Source organism: Arvicola amphibius, chromosome 9 (genome assembly GCF_903992535.2).
Source record: "Arvicola amphibius chromosome 9, mArvAmp1.2, whole genome shotgun sequence".
In the NCBI taxonomy this organism is placed as follows: domain Eukaryota; kingdom Metazoa; phylum Chordata; class Mammalia; order Rodentia; family Cricetidae; genus Arvicola; species Arvicola amphibius.
This window is the reverse complement of record NC_052055.2, coordinates 43,586,040-43,611,731: the sequence shown is the minus strand read 5'-3', so window position 1 is coordinate 43,611,731 and position 25,692 is coordinate 43,586,040. Positions and strand designations below refer to the sequence as shown.

The following is a 25,692-nucleotide window of genomic DNA, read 5'->3' as shown; positions in this document are numbered from 1 at the left end:
GACTTGTTTGCCAAGGCTCCGAGCTTTCTAAGTCAAATGTGCTGGCATCATTAACTCAGCAGCACCATACTAAGGCAAACCTGCTCATCACAGACCCAGCTCTTCCTTCATTTGCCCTGTGCCACCCTTGCCTACTTGCAAGGAGGTTGACCACCTCCTTCTTGCAGTAGCCCAGGCAGCCACATGGGGGCAGCACCACAGAGCCCATTGGGCCCTTCCCACTATGCCACACCCACAGCTGGGGAAGGGGAGGATTTTAGATTTGGATGGAAGCTGTACCTTTGCAGTTATTATCCTCTGTGAGCTCATAGCCAGTCCCACAGCTGCTGTCCCGCTGGCAGCGGAAAGAGCCCACTGTATTGATGCAGGATTCTCCCAGTCGGCAGTTATGGCTGCCTGTGATGCATTCGTTGATATCTAAAGAGATTAAGGTGATGCAGAAGTAACCAGCAAAAAACAACCAAGCCTTAAACTCTAGCAGAATAAAATGTTCCAGAAACCATGGTGGATCTGGTTTCCTGCATTCGGGTTGCTCAATCAAACTGACTGAGTCTTGCTCTGGGCACATCTCTGAGCAAGGCTCTGGAGAGGGGCCATCACCAAATCAAGTCCTATTAAGTTTCAGATCACTCTGAGTAAGTACCAGTCCCCAGAATCACAGCATCTTCCAAGAATCCCACAAAAGAGGAAATATCACCCCCATCTCCTAAACAGGGGGAGAGGCTAAAGAACTTACTCAAGGCCTCTCAGCAGATCCTGAATCCAGAGTTCAGGTGAGGCCCAATGCAGCCCCATCCCCACACCGGTTATCTATATTCTTCTGGAAGACAGCTTAGTCCCAGAGCCCAAACTCCAGGCAGCACTGGCAAGCAGGTCCTGGCTCTCCTCCAGGAATGGGGCCAAGGTTGTGCCACCTAGGCCTGCTCAGGCCTCCAGCAGAGGATCCCAAACAGTGACCAGCCCTCAGATGTTACCTTCACAGGAGACACCATCTGACTGCAGCTGGTAACCCACAAAGCAAGAGCAGACCACCTCGTCCCCGGTGTCCCGGCATTGCTGCTTGCAGGGCCCGCCACCTGCAACCAGAGCCCAAGGGAGCTAGTGAATACACAGAGGGACCTTCGGAGACCCTTTCAGGATGTGCTACTGATGCAGAAGACAGGCTCCTTGCTGCCGCAACATGTGGTCCTTGGGACGCTCCCAGGCCTAGGCTCTGCGTACCTCTGGGGTTACTGAAGGCATCAGGGACCTGACAAGTTGGGTAACATGCGCTGCCTCTATGGCTAGAGTGGATCTGGAGAGGCACACTGCTCACTGACAGCAGGAGACTTGGAGGGAGCAGGCTCTACTGGAGGCCAGGCTCTACTGGAGCCTCTGGAACTCTCAAGCCTTGCCAGCTGTCCATTCCCACTAACACTGGCCCAAGCCTGAGTGCTGCCAGAACTGTGGGCACAGCCTCTTGCTACCTGGTACCTCCCTTAAGACCCACCCTCCCTACACAGCCGACACAGGGATTCTGAAAGTGTAACCCCACCAGGACAGGCCTGTGCCTGCAGCTTCTTCCTTTGCCATTGCCCAGATACCAGGGGAACACAGACTTTACCACCCTGGCTAATGCATTCCCCTAAATGGCACACTCCCAGCTGTCACCCAGTTGTCACTCTCCCGGGAATCATGGGGAGTCACCCGGAGGGGACGCCAGGCTTCCTGGAGCTCTTTATTTCTCCCCCCCCTTCCCCTCCCTCCTGGCCTCAGAGCTGGCTGACACTGTACACTGACTCCATCATTTTGTGATTAAGCCGCCTCTGTAATTAACACCCAATCATAGGGTGAGCCCTTGGGTGAAGCTGAAAGAGGTTTGCTGGGCTAGCTGTGCCAGGATCTTCCCAGAGGAAAATAGTTTAATCAGGAAAAACCAAGCTGCAAGGCCATTCTGACTTAAGTGCAAAGGTCTCCTGGGAGACCATGACTCTAAAGGGACAACTGGGGCTCCAGGGACACAAAAGCAAAGACAAAGCTACTCTCCTGGGGTGTCCCAGCCTTGGAGAAGTGTCACCGTCACAGAGCCTGGGAGCTTGTTGGTGCCCAGAGAACTCACATCAGTCCTGCTTCCATGAGACACCCCCACAAAGGCCTCCTCTAAGCACTCAGGGACCGAGGAGACAGGGGGTCACTGGGGCCACAAGAGCAGAAGTACTTGCCAGCTGAGTCTTGGCAGCAGTCAATGCTGTCCCCTGGACTTCGCTAACTGCCTACCAAAGGGCTCCCACAAGTCCCAAGGCCTCACCTCGACAGCGGTCATTCAGGTACGGGTCCTCTTGTTCCTCAACATCAGCAATCTTAGCTGGAAGTAGAGAGATGAGACAAGATCACACAAACAGCATCCGATCTCACCTGAGAAAACATACCTACTTCTCCTGTCAGCCTCGGGCAGGAGGCCCGCTTGTACGCTCCGCATTCCTTCATCCTTATTAAATGTTCCCTCACTTGATGGGCCAGTTAAGCCTTTAAAAGATCTCCCAGCACATGGCCTGAATTGAGTGTCGGAGTCTGAGTATAAAGCTCAGGAGAACTGAGAATGAGACAGAATTCCCTGCAAGCATGGCGGACAGACGCCTGCAGCTTCCTGGAGCTTCCCCACATGGCTCAGGAGCTCACAGTGTGAGAGAGCTGATTAAAGAACCAGGAGGCCGGGGCTGGAGAGCTGGTTCAGCTGTTAAAAAGACATGTTCTTGCAGAGGATCTGGGTTCAGCTCCCAGCACCCACAGTTGGCTCACACCATCAGTAACTCCAGTCTTGGGCTCCAACTCCCTCCTCTAACCGCTAAGACTAGTCTCTGACCTCCAAACACAAATGGTATGCATACATATATGTGAGAAACATCCATACGTATAAAAATAAATAAACAAACAACCCAAGAAGTTCCTCCACCACAAAGCCATGCCCCTCAGAGCTTCCAGTACAACCGGCTGTAGGCAATGGGGAGAGGAAGAGCTTGTAACAGCAGCTTCAAGGTCTCTGGGAGCTGCTTCAGGGGTCCCACATTCCTCTGAAAGAGAGCCTGCTACTTGAACACGGAGGCACCCAGCCGCCGGCCCACACTGGCCCACACTGGTCCAAAGACTCAAAAGGCCAAGCTCTCTCTCCACTGTTCATCATGTAACCTTAAACATCAAGAGCCTCGTGGGAGAATCAGATTAGAAGGCAATTACCCACCCTGCCCAGGGCTGTGACCAGGGCAAGTCACTCGTGGAGCTGACACCTGCAGAGCATCCAGTACTCATCTAGTGTCACAGCCGTGATAGTTAACCTCATGGGGCAACTTAATGGGATGTCATTATGAAGGTAGGGATGTCATTATGAAGGTAGGGATGTCATTATGAAGGTAGTGTTTTTGAGATGAATATTTAAGCCCATGGGCTTTGAATGAGATGCACAGATGACCCTCCTGAACATTAAGCGAATGTTAAGTGTTAACCAAGCCCTAAGAGATGGAGACTGGGGAAGAGAATGATTCTGCTCAAGCCTTTGGACTTGAGCCGCCATCAGCTCCTCTGGGGCCCTGGCCCTGAGGTCTGCCCTCCAACCCTCCAACCCTCCAACCCTGATCACGCATATCTCTCCACACAGCTGTCCTTTGGTACCCACGGGTGTTGTAGAATATTTAACTATGTCATGATGTGTTACACTTGTTCATGCTGCGGAATATTGCTTTGTGTAAAGGTGTGCTACCTTTGTTTACGCTGCATTTGTTCAATTATGAAACGATGAGTGGCTGTTTCACCTTGCCTGCCTAAGGCACCTGACTGGTCTAATAAAAAGCTGACCAGCCGGGCGGTGGTGGCGCACGCCTTTAATCCCAGCACTCGGGAGGCAGAGGCAGGTGGATCTCTGTGAGTTCAAGGCCAGCCTGGTCTACAAGAGCTAGTTCCAGGACAGGCTCTAAAAAAGCTGCAGAGAAACCCTGTCTCGAAAAACCAAAAAAAAAAAAAAAAAAAAAAAAAAAAAAAAAAAAAAAAGCTGACCAGCCAATAGCTAGGCAGAGAAAGGATAGATAGGCAGGGCTGGTGGCAGATGTGTGTACAGGTGTTGCAGGCACATGTGGCGGTCACAGGTCGACATCTAGTGTCTTCCTCTATTGCTCTCACCTTATTGTTTGAGGCAGGGTCTCTCAATGAACTGAGGCTCGCAGATTCGGCTAGCCTGGCTGTCCAGTAAGCTCTAGGAATCCTCCTATCTGCTCTACACCCTGCACCTGGGCTTAAAGATGCACTGCTGCTTTGCCTGGCTCACATGTGGGTGCTTGGGACCCAAACTCATGATCTTTTCTGTAATATTTTGCATCTGTGATTGGCAGAATCCAGACATGTGACAGCCACAGAAAGGATAAACCAACTGTGTCATAGACACACACACACACACCTTGAAGAATGTTACCACACGGCTCCACACCGGAAGTAGGAGAAGTTACCTGGGTCCTGCAGGTCCCCACCATCGCCACGGGGGAAGTCTGAACTCTCTTGGCCTTTCACGCAGCAGGCACGGAATACCAGCCCACACTGGTAGCTTATCATGAGATTGGGCTCACACTGCTGGCCCCGAGCCTGGGCCGCCCTTCCCAGCATGCAACAGTGGCAGCATCTCTGTGAACAGAGATTCCAGACTGGTGACAGGAGGCTGGACAAGTGGCCCTTGGGACTCACTCCACAAGAACCCCAGGGACACACCTGACACCCTTTTTCTTCTTTTTCGGACACCCTTTTTCGGACAGCAAGAAAACATCTGATAGGGGTAATTTATCTAAATGTCAGAAGTCCAAGCTCTTAGGTCTGATGGAAAGGAATCTAGAAAGTCTGGCACTCCACCCCCCCACCCCCCCACCCCCGCACCGCCCCACTGCATGACTACACCGTTGGACATCCCTTTCCTGACTAGCAACCCCAAGGCCAGCCCACCCATCTCTAGAGCGGAGCAGACCAACGCCTGTCTGCAAGGTCTGTCTGCCAGAAGAGTGGGTGCACACTGTCTCCTCTCAACCCCCAGGGCACAAGAGCCTCAAGGTCCCCAGCAAGGCATTAGACTAGACCACTGTCTTGCACAGAGACCCCATATCCCAAAAGTCAGACCTGTGTCCTAACCCAGGTCCCGCAGTACACATGAAAAGCCCGTCAGTCCTCTATAATCAAAGAACTTTCCAGAAAGCCCATAACAAGAAGCTTTGCTTCAGCATCGGTGGAGGCTGAGGGGTCTTCTCTATGTCATTCTAACTACTCTGTGGCCACAGAGAGTGGCTGTGATCTCACCCTCCTCTGGAGTGTGACTGATCTTTTCCAGAAACACATTTCATTAATTTAGCCAGGTCATCGGTTCCCTCTCTTGCTTGACTGTTCTATTACCTCACACCTCTCTTTCCCCAGGCATAGAGGTGATCATTGTACGTCTAAAGTCCTGGTTGACAGACCCCTTAACCAAGCCACTCATTCTAGCCCTGCCTAGCTTCCCCATGTTGATGCCCCTCTCCACCACCCGATAAATGCATGACGGTTGTGGTAGGCCATGGGTGTCAAGGCAGAGCCCCGGACCCAGAAACAGTCTCTTCCTGTCTGCAGACACTCCTATCCATGCTTCCAGAATCCAGACTACAGTCAGATTTCCGCTCCTTGATTCTGCTATATTCCTGAAGGAGACAGGTAGTGTCCTAGGAAGCCACTGTCATCAACACTTCTGGCAGTCTCCTGGGGGGCAGGGACCATTTCAAAATGGAGCTTCCCACCCTGCTGGTTTTTCTCCTGGGCCTGACCATTAGTCTATTTGTGTTCAAGCCTAGAGATGCTGTAGTCACCTCCCAAGCACACATGTGACACTTCCACAGCCACAGCAAGTTCAGTTACCTGGCCTGGACCCGGGGCCCCAGGAGCATTTAGGAAAGGAGATCGTAGCTGGGCGGTGGTGGTGCACACCTTTAATCCCGGCACTCGGGAGGCAGAGGCAGGCAGATCTCTGTGAGTTCAAGGCCAGCCTGGTCTACAAGAGCTAGTTCCAGGACAGGCTCCAAAGCCACAGAGAAACCTTGTCTTGAAACACCAAAAAAAAAAAGAGGAAAGATAGTGCTACTTATTCTGATTATGTTCCATGGAGAATACTCTCTCAGTCCTTGACAAGGCTGCTGAGAAGCCACTGGAGTGTAGGCTTCTTTAAACTCCAAAGTCCCATGCTATTAGAGTGCCTAGTGTAGATCTGGTGTGAGCCCAGCGTCTCAGTTCACCTGAGGTGCAGAGATGCATCTGGGCCTCCTAGGCAATAGGGGGATGTCTACCCCAAACTGAGAAGGTTCTGAAGGTTCCAGAAAACCCTGCTGTCCTGCCTTCCATCTAAAGGCTGGGTAATCCTCAGGTTTTCCTGTTTCCCCAGAGTGGAGCTGGGACTTCACCATCTCACCCTTTCCTATCTGGAAGTCTGGCTAGTAAGGTTTACCCGCTAAATGCGAAGGGAAGACACCTAAGTGGTCTGCTGTTCACAAGGTAAGGTAAACAGGGCGGACAGGGAGGAGGGTGGCCTTGGGTGATCCACGGCCTCACTCACCTTTACGAATATGGTCTCGAGGCTATTGTTACTGTTGTGGAGCGTGGCGCAGCCATCGGGCTCGCTGGCCAGGTTGATACCCGTGGCACAGTGAAGCTCCTCCAGTTGGTTGTGACAACACTGTTCCTGGACCATCCTGCAGGCAGAGCAGAGGCTGCGCCAGGACTCTCTGGTGGAGCCCAGCTCAGAACAGGAGCCCAGCTCAGAACAGAAGAGGGACTAAGTCCTCTGGAGTAGCCCCCATATCCCGGCTCCTACAGGAAGCACTAAGCAGGCATTTAGACAGAAAGATCAAATGCTACATGGTGTCTGGGACGGGAGTCCAGAGACCCTGGACTGTGTAAAGTTGAGAGCCTTTGGCCAAGACTGGCTAAAGAATGTTCTCACCTATTTACAAACAAAGCAGCCTGCTGCAGGCCCCAGGCTACACCCTCCTCCCCTCCCACCTAGCTCAATTCTTCTCAACCTCAGCACTATTTTCCAGGCTCAGGAGAAGTTTCGGACAGTCTTAAGATGCAGTTTGTTGAAGGACCCAGAGCAAAAGACAGCAGCAACCAGGATATCCCCAGCCCCTACCCAAAGGCTTGGCTACGAAAAGCTCTTCAGAAAACAGGGATTTGAGGAGAACCTGAACCTACCAGGGTCTATTCCTCAGACTCAAACACATTTTGAGACATCTAAGAGGCCAGAAAGCCTGCCCTGCAGACAACAGGGAAGGAAGGGTGTCACGCATGGTTCTTGTCCAGACTAAAGTAACCAAAAGCCAGAGCCAGGAAGGGCAGACCCTGCTACCTAATCTGTGCTGTCTGCAAGATCCAGAAGTACTGCACTAAGTGTCCTTGCCACTAGAGAGAGAGCAACAAGTGCTGACAGTGGTAGTTTGGATGAAATAGCCACTATGGGCTCATATATTTAAACACTTGGGTCCCAATTGGTGGAACTATTTGGGAAGGATGAGGTGGCGTGACGTGACAGAAGATGTGTCACTGGCAGGCTTCAAAGGACCTGCCCCATTCCCAGCGCATGCTCTCTCTCCACCTCCTACTTGTCGGTGTAAGATGTGAGCTCTCAGCTGTTGCTGCCACCATTCCTTTGCTCCGTTATCACGGGCTTTTACTGCCTGAAATTGTAAACCCAAATCACAGCTTTCTTTTAAGCTCTTGTAAGTTTCTTGTGTCCTGCTGTCTTGTCACGGCAACAGAAAAGTAACTAAGACACTAGTAAAGATGAGAAAGGAGATGTGGGAAGACCTGTCCCCAGCGGGAAGGAAGGAAACACGGATAGCTATTTGGAAAACAGCATGGTGATTCCTAAAGAGCTGAAAACTTTTGTCGTAGGATCCAGCTACCCCACACAAGAGAATTTGGAGCAGGGCCTCTGTGGTGGTTTGAGAGAAAAAGACCCCCAAAGGGAGTGGTACTATTAGGAGGTGTGGCTTTGCTGGAGTGGGTGTGGCCTTGTTGGAGTGTGTGGAGGTGAGCTTTGAGGTCTCATATATGCTCAAGCCATGCCCAGTGTCTCAGACCACTTCCTGCTGCCTGTGAGTCAACATGTAAGAATTCTCAGCTCCTTCTCCAGCACCATGTCTGCCTGCTTTCCTCCATGACGATTATGGACAAAACCTCTGAACTCTTTAAGTGAATGACCCCAATTAAATGTTTTCCTTGTAATAGGTTGCCGTAGTCATGGTGTCTCTTCACAGCAATAGAAACACTAAGTCAGCCTCCAACAAATGCCTGCCCACCTAAGTTCATGGCAGCGCCATTTAAAGCAATAGCCAAAATGTGGAAGGAACCTAAATGTGAGTGGAGGGACGGATGGGTGAGCACAATCATATGACAGAATGTGACTCTGCCTCAAAAACTAAAGGAAATCCTGACCCGTGCAACCACACAGAGGAATCTCCAGGGCCCACTGATAAGTGAGACAAGCCAGTCCCATGAAGACACAGAAGTCAAATTCATAGACAGGAAACTGATGGGGTAGCCAGGGACCGAAGGCATATGGGGGTCAAAGGGTCTCAGAGAGGACAGTAGACAGGGCAGCAAAACAGTATGTATGGGCCCTCACACGGGACTAAGGCGGTGAGTTTTTATTGTATTTTACCACATTTTACCAAGTACTGTTGTCTGCAGCCTTACTGTGGGCTGCTCAGCCGTGAGGGCTCCAGGCATGAAGCCAAATCGCCCAGTCCTTTCAAGCACTCTGGGGCACACACACAAACCCTGCCCTGACAGGGAGGGCACCTGGAGAACTGCACAGGAGGAAGGAGACTGAGTAGGGCTGCCCAGCCGTACCTCTGCTTCAGGGAAGCCAGGGCTTCCCAAGAATTTTAAAGGCGCCAGGGGACCTAGTTTGAAAAACCAAAGAACCAGTCTAGGGTCTCTCGACCTGGCCTGTCCCAAACCCTCCTCCTGGATGGGAGTCCTCTACACCCTGTTTGAACCTAGTGAGGGGTGGGGCACTGTTGCCCTAGTGACGCTTAAGCGAGAAGGACTCATTGGGACCCCAGGGCGCTGGGGTTTGTCTCTCATACCCGATATCCCCATCTCTTGCTCTGAGCATCACCGCTGAGTCTCTCTCCACACTTCTAGCAGGATTAGTAGCCCACGTGGGCTTCTGGGTGTTTAAGGCTAGCTTGATTGATTCTCCCCCAGCCTCAGCCTTCCACCAGCAACATCCTTTCTCATCTGCTCAGCTATACAAAGCAAACCTCTGGAGCTACCGCAGACACCCCTCTGGATCCCACTCATCTCCCAGAAGCGACTGCTTGGCTGGCTCCCTGCCTCCACTCACTTCCACAGCCGGCCCCTCCCCCATCCCAGTCTAGTGCCCAGCTCCCTCATAGAGTTATTTCAACAGCCTAATAGTTCCTTAGCTTCTACTCCCTCCTGTGAACCGCCTTCCTTTTTGAAGGGTCCCTTTCTCAAAGACACGTCTGGACAGACGTGCTGCCCCCCCACAATTTATGCTCAAAACCTCCATCAGATTCTTACCGTGCTCCCAATTAGTTTCTAAAATGGCTACACTACCAGGTGCAATGAGTAGCACCATCCCCACCCCCACCTCCCTCTGGCCTACTCTGTTCAGACATTCTAGCTGCCTTGCTGCTGCTGATAAACCTGCATAGCCTTCCCCTAAGCACACACACGGGCTGCTCCTTCCCAGGACACTCTTGCCACGGTCCACCATATGCCTTCAGGCAGCATAGTAAGTGCTTTGTGAAGATTTGATAATTTTCTTATGATGATAACATCACCTATTATCAGAGTCTATCTATTCTTAGAGGTTTCACATTCCACACATCTTGTGAGCACCTGATTTAATCTAGAGAGAGCAGACAAGATATGTGCAGAGGAGTTATGTGGATAAACCCTTCCAGTTCTGGGGTCTGGAAAAAGGCTCACGTGACACACGGTCTCACCTGACACTCTCCCACAGACCTTCCTTTTACTCAGGGAAGTGACTTCATCCAGGGTTAGACAGCTGCGGCAGACCGGGCTGCACACCTGGATCATCTTACTTTGCAGGGAGAGCAACAGATGCTCCAGTGAGCACAGGGCAGCCCAGGTCGGACCCAAGCTCTGTATGCAGGGCTCAGAGCACAGAGGAAGGAGCAGCAGAGGGAGGAAGGCAGGCCCCACCGTCCACACCTTGGACATGTGGCACACATACCTGCACTCCTTGGATTCTGAGGTGTACGGCAGCGAGCAGTCCCTGTGCTGGTTAGCCATTTGATTCCCGTCTGTACAGCAATCCTCCATGGAGACTTGCTCTGCGTTCACTGTGTAGGGAAGAGAACGAGCCGGTGGGTGACCTGCTTGGTACCCTCCACCCCAGCCACACCACCAGGATGTCTACCTCTGTACCCTCCACCCAGGAGGCCATGTCACCGGGAGGTCTGCCTCCTGCAGCCTCCTGCATCACGCCAAGTCTGGAAGGGCAGTAAGTACACACAGCATACTCTTAATCACTTTATAAGCCAACCCTGAGGATGCCAACTACGGAAGCATCCATCGTACTCCTCCCACTGGCCTGGGCCAGCTTGGAAAGCACCAAGCTCAATGCTGAGACACAAGCATACAGGCCACAGCCCTGCTTTTCTGGTTCAGAGAACAAAAGTGAGTTCTCCTGACGGATGCATGGCCGGGCACCACCAACCTAGCACTCAAGGGAGAACCAGGGCCTGACTCCTCCAGAGTGGAGACAGGAAGAGGAGTCTCAAAAAGTGGGTCTCTGGGGCCCACTTCCAGGTTCTCATTTAGTCTTTGTAACAAGCTGGGGGAGGGTCTTCCACCTTCCAGCATATAGATGGGGAAATGGAAGCTGGCGATAGTTCTGCCCTTAGTTAGGGACAACAGTATTTTGTAGACACAGCGACCAAAGAGGTGAGGACAGCGGTGGCTTGGCACAGAGTGCCAGTTTCAGAACTAAAAGCTGTCTTGCCAAGCAGCTAGCCCAGGTCCTCAGCAAACGACTGAGCCAGAAACTTAGGTCCTTGTGCCAGTCCAGCTCTTAGGCCTCACTATAGGCTGTGCCCCCTCTGCTACTGGCAGGTAAAAGATAGATGCCCATGAAGCCCCAGACCTACAGGACAGGAAACATCAGTGCCAACAGCGTTGGTTGCTAGGTAGAAGGCCGCCATCTGTCAGGACCTTACAAAAGTCAGCTTTAAGAGACACTGTGGGGGCTCGAGAGATGGCTCACAACCACCTCTAACTCCAGCTCCAGAAAACTGGGCCCCTTTTCTCATTTGTATATACATGCCTGCACATACATACATATTCATACATACGAATTTTTATAAAGGCGGGAGACACCATAGGAGGGTTGGGAAGAAGCTCTTATATGTCCTGAGTTCGGCTCCCAGTACCCACATCATAGCTCATAGGGGAATCTGAAGTTCTGGCCTCCACGGGCACATGCATTCATGCACACATACCCATGCACACATACCCATGCACACACAAATACACATAACTTTATATCAAAGGAAATCTTTTTATTTAAAGTAGACACTATGAAGACTGAGAAGATCGCTCAGCCAGTAAAATGCTTGCCTTACAAGCATAAGGCCCTGAGTTTGACACCCAGAACCCATGTAAAATGCTGGGCATGGTGACATGTACTTGTACAGTGCTAGGGGGATGGGGACAGGTGGAGCCATGGGGGCTTGTTGGTCAGCCATTAACTTAGTGAGTTCCAGGCCAGCGAGAGACCCCATCTCAAAAGTGGCAAATGACATTCTGAAGACGGTGCTCAATGTTGTTTTCTGGACTCTACGAGCATACATGCACACACAACATATACATACTTATACACACACATATACACACACACATACACACATACTTATACATTCACTTGCAACACACATATATAGACAAACATAGACATACATAGAAACACACACATAAACATACATATATATACACCCTCACAAACACACACACACACACACACACACACACACACACACACACACGAGAGATGACGCTTTCTCACTATCAGCCTTCCAACACCCCTTCAGCTTAGCAGAGTTTCTCAGCACCAATAGCTGCCGTGCTTCAAGCTCAATATTTTTCTAAGGTGGGCCCTGGCGGTGGTCCCAGAAGGAGGATTACTCTTGAATGAGACTGGGGCTTCCTGAGCCTCAGAAAGGGAAGAGGAGGAACTTCCAGAAACATTCAGCCTAGTATGGTTAGGGCACAGTTGAACTGGACCATCCTACACAGCCAGGAAGAGGGGGTCCTCACTTTGAGCTACAAACACGCCCTCCTACCGTGATAATGTGGGGCTTTTCCTTTTTCCTAAGGATGTCTGGAGAACACCGAACTGTGTTCTACAGAGAAAGATGTGTCCGTCCCTTCCTTACAATTGCCAGGTTCCCCTGAGCCCCAGAGGGTGTTCCTGGGTTGAGTGAGGAAGGAATGGTTTGTCCCACAGTGAGGGCTGACAACCTGCAGTGAGCCAGTGACTCCGCCCACTCCCATTCTGCTGTCCTCATTCCTCAGACCCCGAGGATTCTGTTTAGTGACTACAGACATTTAGTTCACTGCTGGTTTAGTTTGAAGCTCAGACATCAAACCCTCCAGAGTCACAGGCCTTGTAGGACAAGAGTGTCAGAGTGAGGGCCACATTATGGTGCCAACCCTAACATGCTCCAGTCACCCGCTCACCCGTTCAACAAGGTAGATGAAGAGTGACATCAAGGTTGTACCGGACTGACAGACACCCCAGGTTGTACCGGACTGACAGACACCCCAGGTTGTACCGGACTGACAGACATCCCAGGTTGTACCGGACTGACAGACACCCCAGGTTGTACCGGACTGACAGACACCCCAGGTTGTACCGGACTGACAGACACCCCAGGTTGTACCGGACTGACAGACACCCCAGGTTGTACCGGACTGACAGACACCCCAGGTTGTACCCGGACAGACAGACACCCCAGGTTGTACTGTACTGACAGACACCCCAGGTTGTACCGGACTGACAGACACCCCAGGTTGTACCCTGACTGACATACACCCCAGGTTGTACCCTGACTGACACCCGAGGTTGTCTTTTGATTGCAAAAGCATGCCACAGCATGTGAGTGCCCACATTCACACACATGAATGAATACACACACACACACACACACACACACACACAAAATCTACAAGCAAGGAAGCATTCACAGAAAGCATGGCCCTAAGTGTTCCAAAGAGGCAGCAGTGGTTCAGCCCCTAGATAAGTGTCGTGGTGTGACCCCATACCTTCTCCCATGCAGTCCCAACACCCACGCACACACTCACACACACCTGCACAATCTTGCCAGATGTGACTACACTCCTATCCCCAGCCTGTCTCCTCTAAGCTCATCTCAGGACCCAGCCTCTCCCTCACACTGCCTGTCACCTCCCTACAGCCTGCTGGCCCACTCAGCTAGTCTTAGGGCCCTGGGTTCCCATCTCAGAGTCCTTCACCCTGGGCACATCTCACTGTTTCTAATGTTCCCTTTAGCCAATACACTCTCCCAGCCAGACATCCCGACCGTGAGTCTGCCCCTTGTGCCCTTATCCTTTGGCAAAAACTGTGACTTGGAAGCAAAGAGTTGAGATAATGAGCTGGGAGGCTGAGGCAGGAGGATTTCTGGGTTCAAGGCTAGTCCAGGATATACAGCAACCTCCTCTCAAAGGGAGGAAAAAATGACAGTAAGATTGGGACACAGTTTTGGAACCAAACAGACTTGGGATCCAGTGCTGGAACTTTCTCTTGGTCACCCTGGCCAGGCCACTTCACCTCTCAAACCCATAGCTCATTTGTGTTAAAACAGAGCTCACGAGACCTCTGCAGTCTCTGAGAAGGCAGAGCGAGTTGATGATGTTCTGAACAGTGGTATGGCACCTTGTTAGATGATCATTAGATGGATGCCTGCTGTCACACGCGAGAGGGGAGCCTCTGCTGGTCCTGGGTATAGAATTCCCCTAGCGCCACTGCATTCTGAATGGGTGGGTGGGAACCATGAGTCCTGTAATGTGGTTTGAAATGCTGCCTGTTAGGGGATCTTGGACACTCTGAACCTTGTGCTCAGCAAGACGATCAGGCATTAAAACTTCAGGCAGTCTGGAAAACTTGGAAGGTCCCTGGAATGTGGCTCACACGTTCTCAAGCTAAATGTCCCAGACCTGACACCTGCAGAGCAGGGCTGTCTGAAGGCTGGGGGGGGGCTCTCCTGAAGCTGCATGGGGTCAGCTCACCCTCCTTGGGCTTGAGGTGTCCTGTAAGCCAGAGAGCGGTGCCCACATACCCCTCAGAGACCAGGAAGAGTCAGGCAGGGACCAAGGCCAGGCTGGATGATAGCCAGAGAGGGAGAGAGGAGTATCTGCTGCAAGAAACAATCCTGGGCCGAAGGCCTTTGCAATACAATGTTCCACTCAGTTCCCACAGCCTGCCCTCAAGCTCTGAGTGTCACACTGCCATCTCAAGTTCAGTACAGGAGAAACTGCAGCCTCTTCCTGCCCTGTTTGCCCCGCCCCCAGGGATATGTAACTTCTAACTTTTCTCTCTCTCAGGAAGGTGCACCCAAACCTAGCAGAACACCTGGGCAGAACACAAGGATTTAGAAATCTCATTCTAAGCCACAATTACTTGCTCTGGCTAGGGCCTGGGGAAGAACACAGCCAGGCTAGGGACAGTAGCGTTTACTGAGTACACACAGAAGACCACTACCCAAGAAGCACTCTATAAACCCAGCCCCATAGTTAAATGAATAGTGAGACCACGGGGATTGCCAAGCATGACCTATGTCACCCGGAGTTGCACTGACTGGGCCGAGCTCACGGGCTCCTTGATCGAGGTGGAGTTGTCTGTCTAAGGACCAACAGGAAAGGAGCCCACGAGGACCCATGCTAGTCTAGAAGGGTCTGCAGAAACTCAGGGAGCTGAATGAGGGCAGTGGAGGAGGCTGGCATGGGCACACCTGGGTCTGAGCTACTGCCCTGACTTCTCTTCCTGGGCACACCCCTGCAGCAGCACCCCTCCAGGTCCTCATTTGGGTCTGGTGCCACCACCCTGCAGCTAAGGAGAGTACATCTGGATGGGTTCTTCCTACTTCTGCTCCCCCCATCCCATAGTCACTAGTCTCTCTCAGATACCCTCAGTGCTCTGCCACCAAATGGCCACAGCAAGGAAGGTCTTCAAACAGAGCTAGGAACTGAAGCTGAACTGAGTTAAGTCACCATGAACAAAAACAATGTTAAAGTGTCCCCATCCCAGTTGGAACCACACTTCACTGACCCAAAGCAGCATGGGGCCAGCTCTGCCCAGGTTCCAGCAGATACCAAGACCCTACCTGCACCTGCCCCCTGGCCCATGCTCCCCCAGTAGTCCCCCGTCACCAAACTGGACCATCTTCACGGGCAGAGATGCATCTTCCTCCCTTTGCTGTGCCCACAGCACCTCTACTGACCAGCATACCCACTGAAGCCCATGAAGCATTAATAGCAAAGAACAAAGAACTGACGGGCATGACCAACCCTCAAATACAGAGTGGCTGTTTGTACAGGATGCCCTGCCTTTCTAAACGGGCTTCGTCCTGGTTCCTCTCAGGGTGGAGGGAGAGACCAGACAGGGAAAGTTCCTAGGCTGGGGCTGGCCACTGCCAAAGTAAGACTAGCTAGAAGTTCAGCAAGTGCCAGAGAGCTTGGAATCGCCACCTCTGAGCCTGGATATGGGTCTTACTTTCCCGGTGGGTTCAGCACCAGCCATTCCCTATCCATTAAAGAGAAGACTGAGAGGTAAGGAAGAGGAGAGGTTGGTGAAATGAGACGTCCTAGAGCACACCCCGGTGTCTGAGCTCAAGATGCCAGCTAGCAAAGGCATCCTTTGTAGCAGGCTGGTCTTTAAACAAGATGTGTGTGTCCCATGCAAGATAGGTTCTGTAGGGCAGAGCCAGGCTGGCTGAAGCACATGGACACGGACACACCCACACACATGCACACACATACGCACACACACACCCTCCCCTCACATGAACATGGACACACACACACACATACACACACACTTCTTCCCTCACATGGACACGGACACACACACACACACACACACACACACACACCTCCAACATACTCTCATCCTAGTTAGAAAGGTAGATTACTGCATCCACATTCATTCTTTTTTAGATAAACCAGCTATATCCTCCTTACGAAAATCAAATAAAATCAGGGAGGTGGGTTTGGTGCTCAAGCAAGGGCACACAGAAGTTCCCTGAAAGGTAAATTCAGTATACGATTCAGTGTAAATGTGACTGCTGATAAACCTGAAGACCCAAGTTCAATCCCCGAGACTCACACGGTAGAAGGAAAGAGTAGACTCCTGCAAGATGTTCTCAGACCTTCCCCCATGCGCCATTGTACACCCATACACATACACGCTCTTTTAAATGAAAAAAAGAAAAGAAAACTTGTAGATGATAAGTAGGTGTTTGCCAGGGGCTGGGAGCAGGGGTGGATGGAGTGGAATTATGATTTAACAGGCATGGGATTTCTGTCTGAGAAGATGAGAACATTCTAGAGATAAACAGTAGTGACATTTGCACAGCCATGAGAATTCTCTTTTGGTATCTGTGGAGTACACACTTGATAGTTAAGAGGGTGAATTTAATGTGATATACATTTTACCATAATGAAAACATTCATTTAAAAAAATTAATGTTTAGGGGCTGGAAAGATGGCTCAGCAGCTAAGAGCCCTTACTGCTTTCAGAGCCAGTTCCGTTCCCAGCACCTACATGGCAGCTCACAACTGTCTGTATCTCCAACCCAAAGGGTTCTGATGTCCTCTTCTGGCCTGCTTGGGCTCTAAATTCATGTGATGCACATACACACATTCAGGTAAAACACTCGTACACATAAATATTAACAAATCAATCCTTAAAAGAATTGAGTGTTTTCACCAGGCATGGTGATGGCGCACACCTTTAATCCAGTATTCAGGAAGCAGAGGCAGGTAGATCTCTATGAGTTCCAGGCCAGCCAGGGTGGCATTGTGAGAATGTCTCAAAACAAACAAATACACAAATAGGGTTTAGGTAGGCACAGTGGTACATTCCTATAAACCCCAGCTACTGCTTGGGAAGCTGAGGTATCTAGATCCAACTACATCGGGCAACAGCATCTAGTTCCTGGTCAATACGAACAAACTGGATTGGTTTCAAAGACTTCTACCTTGCTGACCATGTAAAATCCACTTGCTTTCCCACCAAGTTGCTGCTGTCTATTCCTGTGAGACAGCCTGGTGAGTTGATTTCCCAAACAAAATTTCCTTTCTGCCCACAGGGTGGTTCAGATAGGGGGCTTCACTGCACCCTGGCTTCCAGCAGGGCAGTGAGGAGAGGCCTGACCACCACACCTGCTCAGCTGTGGCCCCCTCTTCATGCAGATGGGAGATCAAGTTACTATGTCATTATCTGAACATTGGCATCCTGTGCCTTACTGTCCCAGCACAAAATCTAGGGACTCCCCGAGGCCCACAGAGGTACCGACCCTTCCTCCACCATGAGGCTCACTCACATCACACCCAGAGCAACTTCTCAGTGTCTACCAGCAAGTTAGAGAGCAAGACATCCCACCCAAGTCCACACTGCCCAGGTACCAAGAGCTCACACACCACAGCATCTGGCCCACAGATGGTCAGACACAGGCCCACTGACAACACCTTCAGAGAGGTAAAGGGAAACTGAATCTGCACACAAACCTCTAGCACCGAGTGGCATTTCTGCTGCCTCAGAAGAGTGACTTGGAGCCTATAAGAATTTCGGCATTGGGGAGAGAATTAGAAGGTACAGCTCCCCACTGATGTCTGCAGCATTCTGGGACCTCAGCTCAGGCTGGAACTTCAAGACTGGCCAGAATTGGGGGGTTAATTGGCATTTTTAAAAACAAGCCTTGTATGAGGATTAAGAGAAAGAGAGATGCTCACATAGAAAGGTTAGACACACCCAAGCACATGGGGATGGGCGTCTTAAAGTAGAGTCTCAGAATGGAAAACATAGCCAAGCGAGGGCATGGGATCCCTGAGGGACATGAGCTAGCTGATTTCTAAGAGTCATACATATCATCTTTGTGGGTTTTGAAGCTACTTTCTTCAAAGGCTTGCTATGAATCCTAAATGATTACCCGAGGGGCACCTGACAGGATCACAACTGTTATATAAGGTGGAAGAGTCTAGCCCAAGGGGATGTGGGAAAACAGACAGGACAGCTACACTGTAAACCACCTTATGTTGCTTGAGATTCCCAGGACTAGCCTGGGGGAAGGAATGAGGCCCTACCCAACTCCATATTGCTCAGGCCTTAAGCCTGGCTCATCTCACTTGAAGATATAAGCATCTGTAATGAAAGGAGTATCAACTGCATCTGCCGGAACTCTGGCTTCTCAGCTGACAAGAGGCTTCAGCCAGACTCCAGGGCGAGGGTCTCCTCTCCTTCCTACGTCCCCACAAGATCTATCTGCTATTCTGCTTCCAGGCCATCACTGCTGCTTCTGTGAGGCAGCCTCCAGCAGCAGCTCCGAAGTCTGTCAACCAGTTCGCCCATACTCCCTGAGCTTCAGTGGCCCTTCACAGAGCAGGGCCCTCCAGCCATTCCGGCCTTCTCTCATGTCACGCTTGTCTGTCTTTTCTGAGGAGAAATACCACTTATCGACTAGTATTAACCTCTAACTCTGTCATCTGTGTGACAAGCCCATATGTAGCTAACAGTTTAAATCAAGAATAAACTCTCTTTCTAAATACAGCTGACCTTCAGCCAAACGGTCCAAAGGCAAGCAACACTGCGAGTTACAGGTGTCATTCATCCTCCATGGGGCTGGAGAGATGGCTCAGTAGTTATGAGCACTGACTGTTCTTGCAAAGGACTGGGGTTTGAAGCCCAGAACCCAGATGACTTAGAACAATCCATAACCATCCAGGAGATGGGGACCAGCTTGGGCAACATAGCGAGATGCCATCTAAACGTAAGGTAACACTACACAGCCTCAGACAAGCTGCCATAGCTCTCTAGCCTCTGGAGCCTCAGTTCCTCAACCTGTCGTGTAGGCATGGGCAGGTGAAGGAGGTAATCCTGGGGAAAGGACCACAGAATTAAAACAGAATCCTCAAAACCAAACAAATAGGACAGCTATTCTCATAGGAACTGTGTATTCCTCACCACCTGATCCAAATCCCTCTTGTAGAAAATGGCGCTGACCCACAGAACGGCTGTGGCAGTGGGCACAAGGGTTTGGCCCCTGGGCATCAGGCTAACTTTCTTCCAGGAGTTAACACTCCCAAGGGGCTGGGAGATGGTTTAGTTAGTGAAGGGCTTTCCATGCAAGGATGTGGACCTGAACTGGAGCCCCAGAACTCACACAAAAGGCTGAACACATGCCATGCATTTGTAATCCTGGTATTGGGAGTGTCTTAGTGAGGGTTTCTATTGCTGTGATGAAACACTTTTAATCCCAGCACTCGGGAGGCAGAGGCAGGTGGACCTCTGAGTTCAAGGCCAGCCTGGTCTACAGAGTAAGTTACAGGTCAGCCAGGACCATACAGAAAAACCCTGTTCTGGAAAAAAAAAAAACAAAACATAATGCTGCTGCTGCTGCTGCTGCTGCTGATGATGATGATGATAATAATAATAAGAAGAAGAAGAAGAAGAAAAAGAAGAAGAAGAAGAAGAAGGCCGGAGAGAGTGCTGGCTGCTCTTCCAGGGGACCGGTATTCAATTCCCAGCACCCACATGGCATCAATTTTGACATCCTCATACCAACTACATGCACGCAAGACACTAATAAACGTAAAATTTAAATAAATTTAAAAAGAAGCCTAACCAAGCAGACTGTGCATGCCCAGGAAATGTCACAGACAGCACAAGCGTCTAAGGTAGGGGAGCAGCCATGAGGCAGCAGAAGGGAGGGGGCATGTGCAGTGCACAGCTGGAAAGGTGAATTATCTTCCCCCTGAAGCTCCCTGGAGCGGGTCCAGCCCAGGCAGCCATCTCGTGTGCCAAGGCTAGCACGTACTCGGCCTCTGGCCCCTCCACAGTATCCTACCCAGCCCCGAGGGTCCCTTGAGCTTCCAGGACCTATTCCCCCCTTAGTTTCCTTCACCTCTCTGGCCACCTGTCATGTGTCCTCACACCTGGCCTTTAGAAGCTGCAGCTGGGTGGTCCTGGGCCAATGCACTCCTGCCAACAACCCTCCCTTCAGGGACTCTTAACTACCCTGGACTCGCTCGAACATGCAGGCTCAGAGCAGCTCTGTTTCCTGCCTTGTACAGTCTCTTTGTTCTATTAAGTTCCCAGCACTTAGCACAAGTGATTATACTTGAACTTAACACCTGGAGGGCGGGGTGTGTGTGTGGGGGGGGGGGTGACAGGCTGTGCTTCACTCTGTACTTTGTCCCAATGCAACTTTGCAACAGCCCGACTTAACGTCTGTGAGTAAAGAAAAATAATCTCATGAGACCCTAGCAACTCTACATGGACTCTGAGGGGATTCAGGAAGAAAAGGAGAAGTTGACTGGACCTACCTCAACCCAGCTCAGCTTCTAAAGTTCCACTATATAAATCCACCATAAAATCCCAGAGGAAGTCCCACCCCCTCACTGAAGCTGGAATTCAGGAAATGGAGAGTTAACTGGAGAAAGGGGAGACCACTGAGCATCCTTGTTAGCACTGAAATGGTAGGCCAGGCCAGCTGGGATCCCTAGTCTCTGTGTACCTCTACGTCCCCTGTACAATAGGAACAATGACAGTCTCCTCCGTGAGGAGGCATTTGATGTGCAACAAGGCCCTGCAAGTGAAGTGGGGCCCAGGGCTAGTGTCAAGAATCCCACTGTCCATGGAGAATAGTGTTGCACGGTCACTCTCAGCCAGACTTTAGGCGGTACTACTCCTAGTAATGGAATTCTCCCAAGAGAATTTTAAGCCAAAAAGGAAAAGACAAGGCATGTAGCCAAACTCAAGTCTATCTTCATTCCAGTAGGTGACAAGACTCGAAAGGAAAAAGAGGCCCAGGAAAAATACTGGGCCACCCATCTCATAGAACTGTCAAGATTATGTCCCCTAACGGCCATGGGAACCGTAGTAGCTGGAGTGAAGGAGGCTTGACGCAGAAATACAGGCTTGGATCACCTACCCTCTGGAGCCACTCTCAGAACTGAGACCAGCTGCCTCCTACTTCCTGCTGGGGTTGGAGCCCCTGTATCTAAGTCCTGGACACATACAGATACTGGAGTATGCCAAGCACCTGCTCCACCCCTGACCCAGCCTTGGAAGGAGGTAAGGCTTGGTCAGCCTATGAAACAGCCCTGCTTGCTCTGACTGGGGCAGATGCCTTACCCACACACTGGGAAAGGTTTCTCTCCTCCCACCCTATCTTGTTACACAGCCACAGCTGAGATCATTTCAAAGAAACTGGACCCACACCAGGTACGTCAAAGCAGCTATTAATCAAATTGTTATGATCTGAAATTCCACAAAAGTCAAATATTTTGCTGGATAAAATGTACTGGGGGGCAGGTACAGCCGGAAAGATGACTTAGAGGTTAAAAAGCATTGGCTGCTCTTGCCCAGGACCTTAGGTCCCAGCCCCATATGGCAGTTCACAATTGTTCATATGTAACACCCGTTCCAGAGGATTTGATGCCCTCTTCTGGCCTCCTCGGTGCAAGCACTGCAAACACATGGTGTACATGCATACAGGCAAAACACTCATACATGTAAAATGTAGAAATAAATAAACCTAAAAGAATAAAGTGCATTGGTAGAATCTCATGTGCCCTTTGAGAACTATTTCCCCAAAGTGTTATCTGCAGGGCTGCCTGTCCACTGTGCCCTTCGCTGCGCCTTCAGGGAGTTACAAGCAGGGGGCTTCCCCAGGCACAAGGGTAGGGCAGAGCCTCTGTAAGTTCCTGGGTATCTCACTGTGGTGAAATGAATGAGAATAGCCCCCACAGGCTCATATATTTGATTATTTGGTCCTCAAGTTGGTGGTAGTTTTGGGGAGGATTAGGGGGTGTGACCTTGTTGGAGGCGTGTCACTAGGGGTGAGCTTTGAGGTTTGCAAAGCCCACATCATTTTCATCATTCCCACTTAGCCTGTTCGCTTGCCCCCCCCGTCACACACACACACACACACACACACACACACACACACACACACATTTGTGGATCAGATGCAAGTTCTCATTGGTGCTAGGCATGTTCCCCACCATAACCACGAACTCTAACCCTCTGGAACCATGATCCCCAAATTAAATGCTTTCTTTTATAATTTTCCCTGGTTATGGTGTTTTGTCACGGCATTTGAAAAGTAACTAAGATATTCATGGTTTCTTTTTCTGGCAGGACTTTGCTCAGACCCTTCTTTCTGCCCGGAAATGCACACTTTCCTCCCAGCCCAACCCACACCTTCCAGTGAACGGTGAGGCGGATTCTCTTCCACAGTTGCATGATGCCTCCTCCAGAAAGTCTCCCCTGACTCTTGGCTCATCTATCTGTATCTCCTGGAAGCTATGAACCACATGAAGGGAAAGGGCTGAGTTTGTCTCATCCCCTGCCACATCTGGGAAACCTCAGTGTCTGGCGCTGAGCTGTCCCTAGGCAGCTATTTAGCGAATGCCTCTGCTGACCTTCACCACAAGGGCTGGCTGTGAGGGCTGCAGTCTGGGGCTTTGTTGTGCCTCCTTCAGGAAGGGTTTGAAGTTCAATATCAGCAGAACTTTGGAAGCATGAACATGAAAGACACAATGGCAATTCTGATGCTACTTAGTCCCGCTTTCTCTTCCTTAACCCTTCCAGCAACCTCACAAGCAGTAGTTTGTTATCTCGGTTGACAAACAGGGAACCACCCAGCCATCCCACTGGACTCTTCTATAGATAGGAAAACTGGTTTCCAAAGCAATAGGTACCCAAGTATCCTGATGAGTGTGCTAAGTAGCTGGGTCCCTGACTCCTCCTGCCCTCTGCAGCACAATGAGGGGGTGGGGGTGAGCATGCAGCTCAGAGTTAGGAAGTTCACAGCAGTGCTGGAGGTCTCAGTGCTGCTCCAGGGTCCCCCAGCCCCCAGTTTCATCTTCCTTCTTCCGGCCTGTAGTCTCCACCTCCTGACTGGGAAACTTCCAGGAGCTCAGCTCACAGCCACATGTTTCTGCCAAGTGCTCTCTGCCTTTGTTCTCCCTCCCAACAGGACTTTCTTTTAATCAGTCGGAAACTGCAGGCTGGAGCCAGAGGCCAAGAAAGCCTTGGAGAAAACACAAGGGTTTTCTCCCAACACCTCCCCCTCCCCACACCCTCAGCTGGCTCAGAAGCAGCCAAGCCCAACAGGACAGATCAGTCACAGGATAACCATGCAGCCAAGACGAGGGACCGCTGCATATAGGTGACCACATAGCCCACTGGTGGCAAAATGAATGGCAACGGATTAGCAACAGGTTACACTGTCTGTCTGTCTTCTCCAAGGTCTTTATTAGATAGCAGCTTTCTTGCCAACCCCACAGCTCTCTGGGGCCTGAGTGCAGGGTCACCTAACCTTACAGGGCAACAGGAAGCTGCAGGAAGGAGCCAAGCAGTTCCTAACCCTTTCCCAAGACCACACCAAACCGACCTGACCAAACTCAAGGCAGCGCCCCCAACAAGAAACAAAATGGGTTCCGAGATGTTCTGTTCTGGCTGGCTTCAGGTCAAAGCTTTTCTATGAAGGATGAATGATGCTTGCAGCACTGAGAGACTCCAGGTTAGCAAGCGTGGGTGCTCACACACAGTCGTGAGCATCCACTGGCAAGTAAAAACACTTCCCCAACAGTAGGCAGGAAAGAACTGCCAAGGAGGCTTTGGGCCCCATCATCTCTCCACCTGTTTCCTCATCTGTGCATATGTGGGTACCAGAGGTCCCTCCCACTTCCAACAGTGTGTCCCCCCACTCCCACCCCCTCCACACCTGTAAATCAAAATCCTCTCTGGTTTTCACTCTCCCTGGCATTGACTCAAATGCCTTCTCTGGTCCACACCCACCTCACCATCTCTGGTCCAAGCACACAGCCTCCTCCAAGAAGCCCCCCAGAAGCTCTGAGGGGCTGCAAAGCTCTTGGCACGAAGAGTGGGCTAAGAGCCTACCTACCCTGTCTCCTACCCTGAGAAGGGACCCAAGATGTGCCAAGGCTGCAGCCAGTGCCCAGAACAGCCAGAACTCCAGGATGCAGAACCAGCCAGCCCCTTCTCCCTTCCCTGTGCCTCTCCCTGAAACTCCAGCCAGCAGCTATCTACAACCCCTGACCTCTTGACCAGGAACGTAGCTATCAGAGAATTCAAAAGAAGCTAAACTAACCTGCAGATAAAGAATTAGAGATTGCAAGGGTGGTTTGGAGCTGGGCCCCTGCAGAAACAAAGACTCAGGAGAGCCAGGCTTGGCTGGTGGCCCCGGAGTCACAGAGGTTAAAGGTACAGATTGGAAGCCCCACAGCTTTTCCGTGTAAAGGTAAAATACCTGCCCCCAGGGCCTGGAGGATTATGGACTGAGAAAAGCACAGTCAGGCGGACTCTAGTCCACTCTAAGGTTCTGGATTGGGGGAGGTGGTTCTGGGCCACCAAACTGCTAGAGGGCACTCCTGTGGCCCAGCCGGGAGGAGGTGGTCAAAACCTTCCGCTCGGTCCTCTATTTTCTATTTTCTTTCCGTCCCCATCCCTGAACTTACTGCTCCTGCCTTCCTGTATGTTTGCTCAAGAGCAGGATGGGTGCAACATCCCCCATCCGAGGGGTAGGGGCTGGAGGCGGTGGGAAAGACGCACAAAAGCTGCTTCCAGGGCAGAGTGCTTCCCACCCCCATGGCCCTGCGGGCGGTCTTCTCCACCAGCAGAGAATGTGGCTGCGAGAGCCGGCTGATGGATCTGTTTGGAAGATGAAGGAATTTAAAACAAGTCCCCCTTGTTTTAGAGGAGAGCATTAGGGCCAAGCCGGAAATGCGGTTGGGGAGAGGAGGTTGCGGGCCTGGATTCCACGCAGCTCTGGGGGCCATGCGATGACCGCTGGGGCACAGCGAGGCGCAGCGCACGCGCTTCGGAGAACCGACAGCTGCAAACATCCAGGGAGCGCGGGGCCCGGATGGGGACCTGGGGGGGGGGAGCGTGGGGCCGGGGCGCCCCTACCTCGAGCCGCCAGCAGCGAGAAGCTGCTGAGCAGCAGAAGCGGCAGCGGGATGGGGCGCTCCATGGGGTCGGCGAGTTCGGGCGGCGGACAAAAGACGCGGTGGGCAGCGGCTGCACGCTCTGGCCGGGCCTGAGCAGCCAACGCGAGGATCCTGCGCGCCGCGTTCAATTATCCCGCCCGGAGGAGGCGCGGCGGGGGCGGGGCTCACGGGGACCCTCCCTCCGGCACTGCGCGACGGGGGACGCACCGCCACCCAGGCTCTCCTGCAGGGACACACCGGGGGCGCCTCGCTGTGAGAGGTGCCCCGCCACCCACCTTGGTGCGGCGCCACACGCTCGATCCACATCCCATCTGCCCCCCAAAGGAGGCTTGCCGAGCACACAGACCCTGCGGAGCTCCGCTTTAAGCATCCCAGGCCCCTCAGGAATTCCCC

The 25,692-nt window shown here is 51.6% G+C and overlaps 1 protein-coding gene across 1 annotated transcript in view; it reads right to left on the bottom strand.

Moving 5' to 3' along the window:
• Fbln1 (fibulin 1) overlaps positions 1-25,374 on the bottom strand; it is a 79,111-nt gene extending 53,737 nt beyond the window's left edge. Inside the window, exons 1-7 of the mRNA XM_038343170.1 lie at positions 25,259-25,374; positions 10,259-10,367; positions 6,584-6,719; positions 4,473-4,644; positions 2,288-2,344; positions 975-1,076; positions 280-417 (exon numbers count right to left, since the gene is read on the bottom strand). Coding sequence (XP_038199098.1) covers positions 280-417; positions 975-1,076; positions 2,288-2,344; positions 4,473-4,644; positions 6,584-6,719; positions 10,259-10,367; positions 25,259-25,322 — 778 coding nt within the window. The 5' untranslated portion in view covers positions 25,323-25,374. The remainder of the gene's footprint in view (positions 1-279; positions 418-974; positions 1,077-2,287; positions 2,345-4,472; positions 4,645-6,583; positions 6,720-10,258; positions 10,368-25,258) is intronic.
• Positions 25,375-25,692: the final 318 nt, after the last annotated feature.